Source organism: Vanessa cardui, chromosome 8 (assembly GCF_905220365.1).
Source record: "Vanessa cardui chromosome 8, ilVanCard2.1, whole genome shotgun sequence".
Classification (NCBI taxonomy): Eukaryota; Metazoa; Arthropoda; class Insecta; order Lepidoptera; family Nymphalidae; genus Vanessa; species Vanessa cardui.
In genome coordinates, this window is record NC_061130.1 from 382,691 (window position 1) to 398,812 (window position 16,122).

The 16,122-nt window shown below is 43.2% G+C and overlaps 1 protein-coding gene across 1 annotated transcript in view; it reads left to right on the top strand.

Annotated features, from left to right (window-relative positions):
* The window catches only part of LOC124532009 (ATP-binding cassette sub-family G member 1-like), a 30,668-nt gene that overhangs the window by 13,211 nt on the left and 1,335 nt on the right, over window positions 1-16,122 (top strand). The window contains exons 2-9 of the mRNA XM_047106626.1: window positions 6,098-6,215; window positions 8,743-8,932; window positions 11,685-11,830; window positions 13,072-13,310; window positions 13,573-13,811; window positions 14,264-14,432; window positions 14,878-15,134; window positions 15,587-15,810. Coding sequence (XP_046962582.1) covers window positions 6,098-6,215; window positions 8,743-8,932; window positions 11,685-11,830; window positions 13,072-13,310; window positions 13,573-13,811; window positions 14,264-14,432; window positions 14,878-15,134; window positions 15,587-15,810 — 1,582 coding nt within the window. The remainder of the gene's footprint in view (window positions 1-6,097; window positions 6,216-8,742; window positions 8,933-11,684; window positions 11,831-13,071; window positions 13,311-13,572; window positions 13,812-14,263; window positions 14,433-14,877; window positions 15,135-15,586; window positions 15,811-16,122) is intronic.

The following is a 16,122-nucleotide window of genomic DNA, read 5'->3' on the forward strand; positions in this document are numbered from 1 at the left end:
CCGAGCATGGTGTTGATAACGCTCGGTAGCGAGAGGTCTCCGCCCATAGTCGCCGCAAGGATGTGCCTCTGGGGCCCCCACGCAGCACACTCGTACAGGGTGTGGTACGCCGTGTCCACTGGCGCACCACACTCGTGACAGGAGGGTGACTCCTCCCGCCGCGCTATCCCGTGCAGGTACTTACCGAAGCATCCGTGTCCGGTAAGTACCTGCGTCATTCTATACGACAGTGTGCCGTGCTTCCTCTCGACCCAGCGACTCAAGTGGGGATGGATCGCCTCCACTGTCGCTAGGCCCGCCGTGGGAGTCCCCAGATCCTCCTGCCATCGGGCGATCAGGGCTTGCTGGGCTAGAGCCCTGATTCGCCCGATCTCCGCCGACCCTGGACGGTCGCCGCGGTCCCTCGCCTCGACCCGGAACCGGTACACTTCCGCGAGCACCTCCGCCTGGAGCTCCCAGGGCGGATCGCCCGCGAGAAGTGTCGCCGCAGTCCACGACACTGTACGGTACCCTCTGATGCCTCTCACCGCTATGACCCTCTGCGGCTTTCGCAGCAGAGCCCGATTTTTAGCGGTGAGGGCGTCTATCCAGATCGGGGCACCGTACAGCGCCATCGACCTCACTACGCCGGAATAAAGACGCCGGCATAGCGACCCCGGCCCTCCCACATTCGGAAGGAGGCGACCAAGAGCGGCAGCGGCGTTGATGAGCCTTGGGCCGAGATGAACAAAATGCTGCCCGAAGCTCCATCGTCCGTCCAGGATCAGGCCCAGATACTTCATCTGGGCCTGCACCTTGATAACCGTCCCCTGGACGGTGATACTCGCCCCTCGTGGGGGTCCTTTTCGTGGACCGTGAAAGAGGAGGGCCTCCGTTTTGGATATGGAGACCCTCAAGCCCAGCATTCCCATGCGGTCCACGGTCAGAGCCGTTCCGACTTCGGCAAGGCGAGCCGCCTCCCGGAAGTCCCGTCCAATCGCCGTGACGAGAGTGTCGTCAGCATAACACAACACCCCCATCCCGGGAAGGACGGGAGCCCGCAGGAGCCAGTCGAAACCGACGTTCCATAGAATTGGGCCGAGGACCGACCCCTGTGGAACGCCGCAGCCCACTCGATGCCGGACGATCCTCCCATCGACCCCCGCCCAGAGGATCTCCCTGTCCTGGAGGTACGCCTCCAGCAGTCTCCTCAGATAGGTCGGCACCCCATGGTATCGGAGTGCCTCCCGTATCGTCTCGAGAGGGAGACTGTTGAAGGCGTTCGCCACGTCAAGCGACACAGCCAGGACGACCTGCCCCCGGGCCACCGCTTCCGTCGTCCGAGTCTTCAGGGCATTCAGGGCGTAAACCGTCGACCGGCCCGCCCTGAATCCGTACTGCGCCTCCGAAAGACCCGGACCGACCTCCTCGAGGTGCTGAACGAGACGGGCTGCGAGGACCTTCTCGAAGAGTTTTCCCGTCTCGTTCAGCAGCACAATTGGCCTGTATGCCGAAGGGGAATCCAACGGCCGACCTTCCTTCGGCAGCAGGACCAACTTCCCTTCTTTCCAAGGCTTCGGAAACTGCCCGCTGCACAGACACTCGTCGAATAGCTCCCGAAGCCTTGCACCTAGGTATTCCAGGGCGTCGCACAGAATACGCCCTGGAACCCCGTCCGGACCCGGCGCCGTCTTCCTGGCCCTCAAGCGACCGAGGGCCATCTCCATCTCACGCTCCGTAATCAGTGGTGAAACCACTGGGTCTTCGGTCACGGAGCGGGGCGCCATCTGCGGAGGGACGTGCTCGCCTGGATGGGGGAAGAGTTCCCCAACCAGGCGAAGGAGGAGTTCCGGTGGCATCGTCTCGATGACGGGGGCGCCTTGGGTGCGGAACTTCCCGCGTACACCGCGGTACGGGCGCCCCCACGGGTCTCGATTGAGGCCCGCCAGAAGTTCCTCCCTGGCCTTCTCCTTGGCCTTGCGTATCGCCAGCTGCAGCTCTTTTTTCAGCTGGCGATAGGCGTCCAGCAACTGTCCCTCCAAATCCGTGTCGAGGCCGTTGCGTCTTCGACAGCGGACGTAGGCCCTCCGTGCCCGACAGCACGTCGCCCGAAGGTCGGCGATTTCGGGCGACCACCAGTATACGTGTCGGCGCGGAACTCTGCGCCGGGTCCGAGGCATGGCCGCATCGCAGACTTCCTTGAGTGAACTGCGCATCCGGCCTGCCAGCTCCTCTGCGCTGGCGCCCTCCCTCCTCGCTGCGGAACCCCACCGCTGCACGATTGCGGCCTCCTTGACCAGCTCTCGATCGACCTGGCCGATAGACCACCTCGGCAACGTGGTCGGCACCCTCTGGGGTTCCGCCGGCCTGCGAGAAGTGGAGATCTCAAATCGGATGTACCGGTGATCCGATAGAGTCTCCACCATCTCCTCCACTCTCCAATCAACCACTCTGCGTGCTACGACAGCAGTGGCGAACGAAACGTCCACCACGGAACCCCCGTGATGGCGAACGCAGGTTTGAACCTGTCCCCTGTTGAGAAGGGACAGGTTGGAGAGCAGGGCCCACACCTGGACGGCCCTCCCTCGCGGATTCGTGACAGGGTTACCCCAGGCACGCGACTTCGCGTTTAAGTCGCCGAGAACCATTATCGGTTTCGGCGACTGCCTGGCCACCGCAGCTCTGACCAAGCCGAGATAGGTCTCGAACTCAGCCAGGCTGCGGTTAGGGGAGAAGTACGTCCCGACGACGACGTACTCCCCCCACCCCACGACTAAGTAGCCCGAACCCCTTTCGATGAGTGAGAGGGGGGGCCCCGTTCCGCTCCTCGTGAGGACCGCTACGGTGTCGTCCAAGTCTCCCAGCCAGTGAGGTAGGGGAGGGACGTAGTAGGGTTCACAGGCCACCGCCAGGTCTACCTGCCACTCCGCCATGGACTGCAGTAGAAGATCCTGAGCCCCGGCGCAGTGGTTGATATTCGTCTGAAGGAAGCTGAAGTCTGCGCTCATGTTGACATTGCAGCTTCCTCCTCAGCCTGGCGTCGTCCGACGTTATTGGTAGTCTGAGTAGCGAGGGCCACCTTACCTTTCGTGATGGGGGGGCTACATTCTTTAAACCCCATCACGTGCCCGGAGGGCTTGCCGGCGTCTGCGCATACTACGCAGCGCAGCTTCCCGGTACATGTAGATGATTTGTGTCCATCAACGCCGCACCGGTAGCAAAGGCTTCCTCGTTCCGCACTGAATGGGCAGAGCAACCTTGTATGGCCTAGACCCATGCACTTGTAGCAGCGCAGAGGGCGCTGCTCCATCACGTACACTCTGGCCGAGCTCCACCCAACCAAAAGACGACCGGTGTCAGCCAGCTTTTTTGCCGAAGTTATTGGACAAGACACGAAGACCATACCCATGGAACCAGGTCCTCGTGAAATATCCCCGCACCTTACCGTTTCAGCGGGGCAACTCCCCTCGCGAACGACTGCGGCAATAATTTTATCTTTAGTGACGGAGTCGTCTAACCCTGTCACCTTGATGTCCACCTTTCTTATGGGGCGAGCAACGTTGGCCACTCCATCCAGCACCGTACGGAGCTTGTCGGCTAGTTTCTCTGCCTGTTCCGTCTGTGCTTTCGGCAGCTCCAACACTCTGGCCCCCGTCGCTGAGCGTCGAACTTTGAGCCCACCATTGATCCCAAGGTCTTGGAGTTTCACGCTCTGCTCAGCGCGCTCCAAGACCTGAGCATACGTGATGCCTTTCTTCTCCGCTTCCGGCTGCAGAGTTAATACCACTGCAGCTGTACGAGGCGCGGACAGCTTAGGCTTAGTTGCTTGTCCTGCCTTAGGCCCCATAGGCGCAACTGTGGTGGTTGCAACAGTCGAAAGGGAAGCCGGCTTTCCCTTCTTTCCCTTTTTAACCACAGTGGACCAGGACACCTCCTGGACCATCTGTGGCGGAATTATCTCCGACGTAGGCTGGACGCCTGAGGGACCAGCAATAGATGCCGTCGGAACAGCAGGTGGCGCCCGTTTTGGCGCGGGTGCAGCTTTCGGCGGTGGAGCAGGCTGGACAGCCTGCGTGTAGGGCGTAGCAATCTGCTGCGCCACCTCCCGCCTCTTATCCGCAGCTAACGGAGGGCGATGTATTTTTGCGGGAGGCAACCGTTCCTCTAGTGCGGCAAACCGTGCGTTGATCATGTCGCCGACCGAAGAAATTATGGAGGCTTTTAATATCTCCATTTGAGCATCCTGTGCCGAGCCGGAAGCATCACTTGCCCCTGCCACCTTGGTCCGCATTTCTGCAAACTCGCGGCGATGAGCCTTTACCTCGGCCTTGAGGCTGTCCACCTCTTTGCGCAGGCGGCCATTATCGGCACGGAGCTTTTGCGTCTCCTCGGCTTCTGTCCGAGCTGCTAAGGCGTCTACAATGCCCTGTAGTGCAGCCGCCGACTCCTTCAGCCTCTTTGCAAAGCCACCTTTTAAATTGGTGGACTTTTGGGCCACCTCCAAAATTAGGGCTGCGCTTCGGCCAGCTTGTGCCCGGAGTTCCTCTGCTCCCATCTTCGTGGGATCTTCGGTGTGTACATCCGAGGATGAGGATTCCTCGGAGTCCACGACAACCTGTGGAGCGTCCTTTCGAAACGCCCGACTACGCAGGGACCGCTCGAAAGCCTCCTCTCTGGCCTCGCTGGCCTTGGCTTTCAGCTCAGCCTTTGCCCGAGCGAGGCCACTACCCCGTCCTTTCGCGGTTTTGCCGCGAATCGCAGGCTTGCTCTTCGCAGCCAACCTCATATCCGTCTCCGTTTCAGAGTCGGAGTTATAAATAGCAAGGCCCCCATAAGGCCGTTTTCTCGCGTCGGACGACAACTCAGTGTCGACGTCCATCGCCGAAAACGAAAAACATCTATAAACAAAACAATAAAACAAACGAAAATATTTATAAACAATAATAAATATTAAACTGAAACAATTAAGATCTAAAAAGATCTATTCCACAACAACAATAGGACCAATCCTTAAACAAAACAAGTGTCCGATAAACAAAGCCAATAGTCCAGATGTTACGCGTCAGAGATAACGAAAACCGGCAAGCAGGTGTCGTTTTAAATCTTCAATCGTAAAATCTTATCGCACAATTCAACACAACCTCAGTCGACGACGTCCGAACGTTGAATCCTTCCCTTGACCTCCTGGCTATTATATTAAAATCACAATACAAAGTGAAATATATTGCAACACGTAGCCAATGAAATCCCGACTTTAATTGCTTTAGATAGAGCTGTATTTTAATTAACTTAATATTTATAATATTTTTACTTATAACTATCTAAGAGTTCAGTATAGGAGATTCTTTTGGTTTTATGTCTGCGCTCTGGATTCGCAAGTAATTAATAATTAAATTAACATAGTATTCACATTACGATTTTGCTGTAGCTGTACATTCAAATTTTGAATTAAATTTGCACGAGAAAATACCATGTAATACAGAATGACCGACATACTTACTCATTCGATTCATTATTATTTTTATGATTACCGGTAGGGCGTCGCGCAAGCTTGACTGGTCTGGTATCAGCTACTTATATTACTGCCGATTGGCAATACTTAGTACTTATTCGGTACTTTATTCGTACTTATTCAGTTCCAGTCTGAACGGTGAGCTAGTGTAACTACAGGCACAAGAAACATATTTTCTCAGGTCCCCAAGGGCCCCCTTTTTCATACGGCGATATGCCGCAGTGGTAACAAAATCATCAGATCCATAAATATATATTGAAAAGGAACTCTCCTACTTGTTATATATGGCGAATACTTAGAGTCGTGGCTCCTTGTGAGAAGCTCTTCCCTTTTGGCCATCCACTAAGAAACAACCAGGCCTGTTTAACGCTATCTTATGCCAAAGTCAATATGCCAAGTCTTCAAGCTATGTGACCTATGCCATAGACCACGGTACTTACAGGAAGTACCAATGATAAGAAACGGATGGATTTAAAGATATATCGATAAATTTTCAAGTGAGAATGAAGGAAAATATGTGATGGGGAAGAATTTTCATCCTACATTTATTATCTTAAGGAAAATGTTTCCAATAAATAGTTGGCCTAATATGAACCTTTATTGCAGCCTCAAAACTTATACTACGTGGAATCAACGGTGAATTTCGCTCCGGTCAGCTAACTGCCATCTTAGGACCGTCAGGCGCTGGCAAGAGTACTCTGCTCAATATACTAGCGGGATACAGGTAGTGTTATATTTACTATAGACATAAAATAGTGGTCACTTTTAGTCGTAGGTATTGTCAGTAGTTAGGTTAGGACCAAAGAGAGTTGTTGAGTGATGTTCAAAAAAAATATCTATATCATTACATAGTTTAAACCAGAGTCGCTTGCCGCTGTCTGTCCCTATGTTTGCGTAGATCTTTTAATTATGTTGATTGATTTTGATGCGGTTTTTTTATTTCAATATTTTAATATTATAAATTTAAAAGTAACTCTGTCTGTCTGTCGGACATTCACGACCGAACCGCTTAACCGAATTTGATGAAATTCAGTATGAAACATACGTTAACTCCAAGAAAGGACATAGACTACATTTTTCCCTGACACATGACAACCAACACCCATCAAAACGCGAGCGAAGCCGCGGGCGATAACAAGTTTACTGAAGAGCTGAAGCAGTGGTCACTTTTTCTCGAAGGCATTGTCTGTAGTTGTTTAAGTTAACACCAAAAAGCGATTTGAGTTCAGGATGTTCAAAATTATTATATATACACTTTACTCAAGAGCTGGTGTTTGAAAGTTAAGTTTCTGGAAGGAATTATACTGCAGACAGAACATCTTATATGATTAATGCCACATTGACAGTGGAGTGGGTTTTATCAGTCCAAATTTCTGTGTGAATGGGAGGAAGGCTCGTTGCCAACTGATGCTAAGAACCTATGTAATATACTCCTACCAGACTTTGATTGGCACGTGCAATTTTATTATTATTAGCGACGTTATTACTGTCAGTGATTATAATAATTACTTTATTAAAATTATAATCTCAGTTGTGTCATTATAGTTAATTGGCGATACGTTCTTTTTTTAAAATTACTTTTTAATTATATTCATAACAAAAACAATATAAAAGAGTTTTTGCTTGATGGTACGGTATTGTGCATCCTGGCTAGCCAACCGACCATCAACAACAACCTGTAAATTCCCACTGCTGGGCTAAAGGCCTCCTCTCCCTTTAAGGAGAAGGTTTGGAACATATTCCAACACGCTGTTCCAATGCGGGTTGGTGGAATACACATGTGACAGAATTTCTATGAAATTTGTCACATGCAGATTTCCTCACGATGTTTTCCTTCACCGCTGAGCACGAGATGAATTATAAAGACAAATTAAGCACATGAATCAGCGGTGCTTGCCTGGGTTTGAACCCGCAATCACCGATTACGATGCACGCGTTCTTACCACTGGGCCATCTCGACTCAACAAAAAACCGACAACCGACCATCGTTACCGCTAAACTGCATGGTATTATTGTGCCGCTGAAGCATTCTTCAAGCCTGCACTAAAAGGCTCACCAGCTAGTATAAGGAAAGTTAAAAGAGACATATTCTTCGTCGTTACCAAGGTTGGTTACACATTGGCGATGTAAGCGATGGGTAAAACTGTAATATAACGTCTGCGTAGGAACTGGTGATCAACTTGGTAACTAACTAAGATGAGTCTGCCATTGCCATATAAAGATTGGCAACAATCTATTAGGAAAATAGACGATATTTTACTATAAATATAGTATATATTTTTAATATAGGTCAATATTCGATTTACATATACATAGATTAAATGAATATTTTCGAAGATATTAAAGATTTAAAATGCAAGAACATAGCGGTTTTATTGTCTAATGACAAAAAACCGTGATCATTATGTATGAAAACACTCTGAAGCCGGAAATTTATTATAATACTAGCGACGGTCGCTTGTGTTGTAATAATAAATTAAAACAAACCTTGGTTGGCAGTTTTATGAATCTGGTTATTTTTAAGTTTCCTTTTATGAAAACCAAGTAAAAATAGCATTTATTTTATTTTATTTTTACCTAATGGTCATTTTATGATGCATGTATATTTTTTGTACGCAATTATCTGATACGATTCATACGTCTTTGTGTACGATACTATATCAGGAATATTCACACAAGCCAGTAACCATTGTTTTATCGGATTAACGATACCAAATCGCAAAGTATATTAATATAATAGCACATGGTTTAAAAGATTAAATTTAACTTCAACGAAAATGTGTCACCAAAATCCTACATTGAAAATTTTATTCTGTTTTTGTCTGAAATTTTGCTCTTATTTTGGTCGTACTGCAAAAGGTATGAAATCCGATGGAAGGGTCGGTGTTCCTCATTTAGCGCGATTCGTAGAATCTTAGGCGTATGGCATAATAAATAGTAAAAAGTCTCGTCGTTTTGTATCCATATAGAGCACACAGATCCCGATAATAGATACAGACAATATATTCGTTTGTACTGTATTATTTTCCGATTAAAGATCATCCAAAAAAAAACTGATCAAGTGTGAGTTTGGTTGTGGTCGTCGAAATATTCGATTCGATTCGATTGGAACACCAAAATTTGTGGTATAAAATCTTCCATTCGCGAGTTCGATTCCTTGATCAGCTTTTTACTTTTCCGTGGTCCAGAACGAGCTAATAACAAAGGTACAGTACTAGATGAACAGATTAACAGTTATTTTGTAATCGCAGGGTCAATGGAGCATCCGGCCTTATCACAACGAACGGGGAGCCGAGGGACTTACGGCTGTTTAGGAAACTGTCTCGGTACATCATGCAAGACGATTTGCTGCAGCCCCTCATCACGGTGCAAGAGTCGCTGACGATGGCAGCGGACCTGAAACTCGGGAACGACATGAGCAAAGAGAGGAAGACTATCATCGTAAGTACGCTTTGGACATTATATTTAATTATCAAAAAGTCCTACCTGACGCAGAGGTTTTCCATTGCCGTACAGCGTGGAAATGCAGCCTGCATTATGGGCAGCTATGCGTCATGTACGAGCCAGGAGAGACTATTTTAAATTTGACTATGTATAACTGTATATTATATTCAATTTTTATTGTATATCACGTTATCAAAAAACAAAATATACTTTATTCAAGTAGGCTTTTACAAGCACTATTGATTGTCATTTAACAACTATTTTAAGTGAAGCTACCACCGGTTCGGAAACTAGATTCTACCGAGAAGAATCGACAAGAAGTAGTTACTCTTTTTCAACCTTTCTGTATAATATTTTGTTATAATTTAATGTTAATTTCCCCGACTCACGTTGTGATCTGCGCACTTCATTTGTCTTACTTACGAATAATTTGCATATGATATATTCAACTGAGAGTGGAAACAGATGCTTCTTTTAAAAAAGGAGAAAAGAACTCAAGAGTTATTACGGATTTTATCACATCCTATTTTATCTAGTTATAAACATACATTGATATATCTGGCGGCAGACTGGTCTTTTATGAATTCTTATCTAAATTAAATAAAACGGGATGCGTTTCATTTTATTTTGCAACAGTTAGAATAATAAATTTCGCGATTTGGCATTTAAAAACATAAACATATTTGCTAAAATCCATCGCAATAAAAACATTTTACCTTATCATTGATAATATCTGTAGTAGAGTATTTGTGGAATATCTGAAAAGACCGCTGTCTGCCTCTATGTATGTGTGTGTATCTTTGAAATTACACAACGGATTTTGATGCGTTTTTTTTAATAGATAGAGTGATTCGAGAGGAAGGAATTTAGTAAAGAAACACTGATAATTTTAGAAGTTTTTAATGTGCTGACGTGAATAAACAAATTCAGTAGTATTTTTTGTATCAGCATTGCACCCGTGCGAAGCCGGGGCGGGGCTCGCTAGTTAAATACAATATTGATTTAGTCAGTCATATTTGTGTTTACGTTTTCAATTATATTATAGTGTTTACGTGTGAATTAACATTGATCTGTTAATTTATCTTCAATGAAGTGTTGAGGTTTTATGAATAACATTTATATTGAAACAAACATCACTTTGTTTATTTAAAATATTAGTTTTGTGTCGCATTTAACATCATATTTTCCAATTAAGAACATATGCCCAGAGTTGTTATTTCTTTTGAACATAGTTTTATATCAGTTATTACTTCGGAAATATTGAATGTATCGCATTCAAGTGTAACAGCTGTATATGTGGGTGCTACTTCATAAAATATTAATTCGAGCTTATCATCCTCCTGCCCTTATCCCAATTTAACTTGAAGCAGCATGTCTTCTTCTTCCATACTTCTCTGTCTGACGTCTTCTCACAAATAACAATCTTTCCAACCATATCGTTTTTCACACAATCCATCCATCGTTTCTTTGATCGTCCCTACTTCCATAGCCATCCACAACCGTGCTCAAGACCTATTAATTTTCCCTTGAGAATCAAGGGATCATCGTATAACTAATTCACGATCGACTTCTAAGTTTCTGCTTGAGTAGGTCTTCACAAAACAGCTTTATATATATTAACCAAGTGTGTCAATCACACGGTTTTTTGTCACATGTTATAACAACTCTGGTATTAAATAAACGTTACACTGAATTAATAATTAGCTTTAGCGGGAATTAAATTTTAAAGATTGAATATATTATCAAGTACAGACGCCTAAAAAACATATGATTGATTTGCATACAAGATAATGTATACATGTTTAAATAAGCTTCTTAAACGTACAAAAGCAGCATGTTTGTATTACGCAAACCTCCAGTCGACCGTTATCCTGACCTGTATCCTGGGATTAAGAGTTCGGAAACCGGGATAGCTCCCTCAAAGGGAGACTATCTGGAGCATTCCTGACAATACTACTTCACTTGGGTTTCAAATAGAATTTCTACAAATATGTAGAAGATTTCTGAACGATAATTTTTATCACCGCCGAGCACGACTATAAAAATATAAATACAATTTATTAAAAACACCAAAACCAGTCGTGTTTATGACGTTCGAATAATTAATCTTCAGAGTCAGGTGTTCTAAACGCTGGTCTATATGATAGCGTCATATTTACAAAAATATAATTATAAATATTTTTTTTTTCGAAAGCTATTTTCATTTATTTATTTGAAACACCATCGGCATATTCACGAAACAAGGCAATCAAACTTAGATAAAGATATGGCTTAAGGCAGAATATAAACATAACAATTTTAAACCCATAAAATTAAAAATAAAGTTACAATAAAAACAATGGTAATGCTACTAACTTACAGCGTGTAATAATTATTTCTTAAAGCTAAAGAGATTTTGATGGTGGATATCGATGTTAAGTCTGTTTATATAATTGTAAGTCATAGTATTCATTACAAAATTTTTAATGTGACCATTCTTGAAGATGTGATGGCCCAGTGGTTGGAACACCTGCATCTAAACCGATTATTACGGGTTCAAACCCAGGCAAGCACCACTGAATATTCATGTGCTGAAGCAGTGTCTAATTTTGTAGAAATTCTGCCACATGTGTATTCCACCAACGCCCATTGGAACAACGTTGTGAAATATGTTCAGAATCCTAAAAGGGAGAGGGGGCCTTAGCCCAGCAGTGGGAAATTTACAGGCTGTTGTTGTTGTTGACTATTTTTGTGTATTTTACTGTTTCAGGTAGAAGAAATAATCCATTTGTTAAGATTAAGCAAAGCCCGGAACACGTCGAGTGAGCGTCTGTCGGGCGGTGAACGGAAGCGACTATCTATTGCCTTGGAACTGCTGAACAATCCTCCCGTGATCTTCCTCGATGAACCAACAACGTTAGTGATTTTTATTTGCTCGATAGTAGGGGTTTTGTGCGAAACAGTTTGGGTAGGTACCCTCAGATATTCTACCACCAACACAATAGTATACCAACTAAACAGTATGGCTATAGGCATGAGGCACCTTTTAGCACCGAATATTGGTGGCACATTAGCGATGGAAAATGTATCATGTATTTCTATGGTGCCCATATAGGTACGACCATCTGTATTATAATTTATTTTTGAGTAAAATGGATCGAATTCGTCTTGGTTAGGTATCTTGATTTCATACTCTATTATAATTCAATAATGCTATGGAGATATTCGGACGATAATTTTGGAATATTGAAAATATATTTATGATTTCAATATGTCGGTCTATCAATTTTTATGGCACTTTTTATGGTTTGAATTTCCTATTTGCACCAATGATGGTGAACGGGATATTGCTATTAGTCTTTTTATTACAATAAAAGATTGCAAGTCAATTAACTATAATCTTTTATTCTATATTACTCTAAACGGTTAACGGTACCTTTCCAATTTGAAATTGAACTTTTAATACTTTTAACATCCGTTTCATTATTTATACTGCATCTATACTGGACCTTGGTAATTAAATTATATCAAAATTAATATAATAATAAATTAAATATATATATATATATATATATACATGTTCTGTCTATATTATATGCTAGATGTGCCCGCGACCTTCTATGAGTTTGAATTTAACATAAAAGAAATATTATTGTAGCCTAAGTTACTCCCTATTATGTCAGTTATTTGCCAATGAAAGTCCCGTCAAAATCGATCGAAGAAACAGACATACAGACAGACCGACAAAAATTGGAAAAAAAACATATTTTGGTGTATGTACCGTGTATAAATATATAGGCATTGAGTAAAAAAGGGCTATTTTAATTTTACAAACATTCTCTAATTTATTATATGTATAGATCTAATTTATCTAATCGGCTGCATTTTGACAATTAAATTATATCAAAATTTCTCAGTCGTCAGTGGAAATTGACCGTATCATACTTCCTTTTTCAAAAAGCATATAGTTTAACAGCGCCTGATTTTGCTCCGGTCATATCAGTTTGAGACGTTGAGAGGTTAGGAGACATTATGAGAGGTAGTGTACAGATAGGACACATGTGTTCAAGAGTTCCTGCGGCAGGAATTCTCAGGATGTGATTGAAATATAACGATCGTTATCATTACGAATACATTCTTAATCTTTAATATTGCAGTGGCTTAGATGACGTAGCATCTTCAACGTGCGTGTCACTTCTAAAACGAGTCGCTCGCGGTGGACGAACTGTGATCTGTTCCTTACACACTCCATCTGCAAGAATATTCTCCGTATTCGATCACGTATACGTAGTGGCTGATGGCAAATGCGCTTATCAAGGCACGGCAGCTGGTGTCATACCGTTTTTGAACGAAATAAATCTGCCCTGTCCGACAACTTATAATCCAGCCGATTTTAGTAAGTACATTATCCTCTCTGTAACGAAACAGCTGATCGTTATCTGATCTGGCCTTAAATCTTCGCTATTATTTGCTTTACCTTACGAAAAATTCACTATTACATCATTGTAAGCTGTATTTTGATTTTTAATTTAGATAGTTCTATCAGTAATCATCTATGAATATATTTATCATTGTTCGTTGTAAGATATTTATAGAGAGATAACAATAAATGGAGATAATTATTTGGCTGATTTTTTAACCACAGAAATTGGTTTTAGTAATAGAAGTGTCGAGTGGTGAATATGGTTCTCACGTAGACCAGATGGTAACGGCAGTTGACAATGGTAAATGCCAGAGGTGGAGAAGTTATGCATTGGAAGAGGATAACGAGGATATGGAAATAGAGGAGTTGAACACAGGAGTGGTGGAGAGACACAACTACAAGTATGAGAGTACGCCGTTTCAACAGTTTTACGTGCTGTTAAGGCGGATGATCCTGCAAACTGTAAGAAATAGGGTATGTATCATACTTAAACTAATACCAATAGCGTTTCATAAATAAACACCTTGACTTCTTAACATCTATTCATAATCTCTTCAAGAACATTATGTCAGATAAAATATTTAGGGCTATGTAAACAATCCGTTAATATAAATAAAAGGCTGAGATGATCTAATGGTTCGAGCGCGTACAACTTAACCGATGATTGCGGGTTCAAACCCCAGCAAGCACCACTGAATTGTATGTGCTTAATATGTGGTTATAATTCATCTCGAGCTTAGCTGTGAAAGAAAACGTCGGGAGAAAACAAACCCGCATGTGTCTAGTAGCATGGGAGCAGTATGGTAAAATATGCTCCTAACCTCAAAAGGAGTAGAGGTTCCAGCAGTGGGAAATTAACAGATTGTTACATATTATTATTATAACATAAAAGCGCTTTTTGTTAAATTAGAATATTTCCTCCGCAGGACTATCTCTGGTTACGAATAGGACTCCACGTGTTCCTGGGCGCAATCGTGGGTGCTCTGTTCAATGACATGGGTTACGATGCTTCCAAAACTTTATTCAACTTCGGATTCTGTTATGCGTGTATCATAGCTATGTTGTATACGACGATGATGCCTGTGCTATTAGCGTGTACGTAATTATTTATTTCGATTTTTAATTAATTTTACACTATTTCATCATCATCATCATCCTCCTGCCCTCATCCCAATTTTATTTGGCGTCGGCGCATCATGTCTTCTCCTTTCATATTTTATCTTACAAGTAACATTTTTTCTAAACATAGATTATTTTACATCATCCATCCATTATTTCTTTGGTCGTCCTCACCCCTATATACATCCACGTCCTTGCTCAAGACCTTCCTCACAATATGTTCCTCATTCCCCTGCATATGTCCATAACATGATTATTACATAATTTTACACTATTAATTTTCCTGTTTATAATTTTATATGCAAAAATTATGCGCTTTAATATATTAAGTTAAAAGTCATACCTAATTTTAGCTTAAAATTTCAGTTATTTTTGTACATTCTTCTAGAGGTTTTCTTGATCTCTTTAAATTTGTTTCTAGATCCAACAGAAGTTCTGCTAGTCAAACGCGAGTATTTCAACAGATGGTACGGTTTGAAGCCTTACTACGCAGCCTTGGTAGTCTCTCGGACTCCTCCCACAATATTCTTCTCCCTCATTTATCTTGCCATCGCCTATCCTCTGACGTCACAGCCGATGGAATTTTCTCGAGTACTGATGTTCGTCAGTACTTGTATTCTGGTGGCATTAATATCGGAATCGATGGGGACGCTGATATCGTCAACATTGAGCGTTGTGGTTAGTAATTTGTTCACTTTATGAAATATGCCCAACCCATAACCTTCCTATATTTTATAAAAATTGCCATTACGAAAAACATTTTCATTTACATTTTGATCAAACTATATCGCTAAGGACCTAAGGCGTTTGTATGATAAAAACTGGCTTTTAATTCCTGATAACAAAGGCCAGAGACGTTTTTCTATCCAGATATTTCTTTCTATAGTTTAAGTTCCTTGAATTATTTGTGTGTACTACAATCGCACGTTAATTTGTAAATCGAATATTTCTTTCTATAGTTTAAGTTCCTTGAATTATTTGTGTGAACTACAATCTAACATCAATTCGTAAATCGATTTATGACTTATCTTAGAATCTTATTATCTGTAGAATTAGATAGGATGATGTACTGATGTGTATTTTTTGTGTCAATTGCTTTAGCTCTTAGACATTACTATTGTGTATTCCAGAACTCAATGTTCGTGGGACCAGTAGTCGCAGTACCATTGATGTTGTTGGCGGTATACGGTATCGGTAGTGGAGACGAAGCCCCGCCCCTCATCTGGAGGTTGGCGCGTTACTGCTCATTCATGAGGTACGGCCTGGAAGGCCTCATCATGGCCGTGTATGGACCGCCGAGGGAGGATCTTATATGTCCCGAGGATGAGGTCTACTGCGAGTACAAGAATGTGAAGTGAGTATAGAATTATATCCTAAAATGTCATATACCTACATCTATAAAGATATTATTACTTACTTATATTCTTTTGTGTAAAACATAACAACGTAACGAAATGGCCTTGAGGTTAGAACGCGTGCATGTTAACCGATGATTGCGGGTTCAAACCCAGGCAAGCGCCACTGAATATTCATGTGCTTAATTTGTGTTTATAATTCATCTCGTGCTCGACGGTGAGGGAAAATATCGTGAGGAAACCTGCATGTGCCTAATTTCATAAAAATTCTGCCACGTGTGTTTTCCACCGCCCGCATTAGCGTGGTGGAA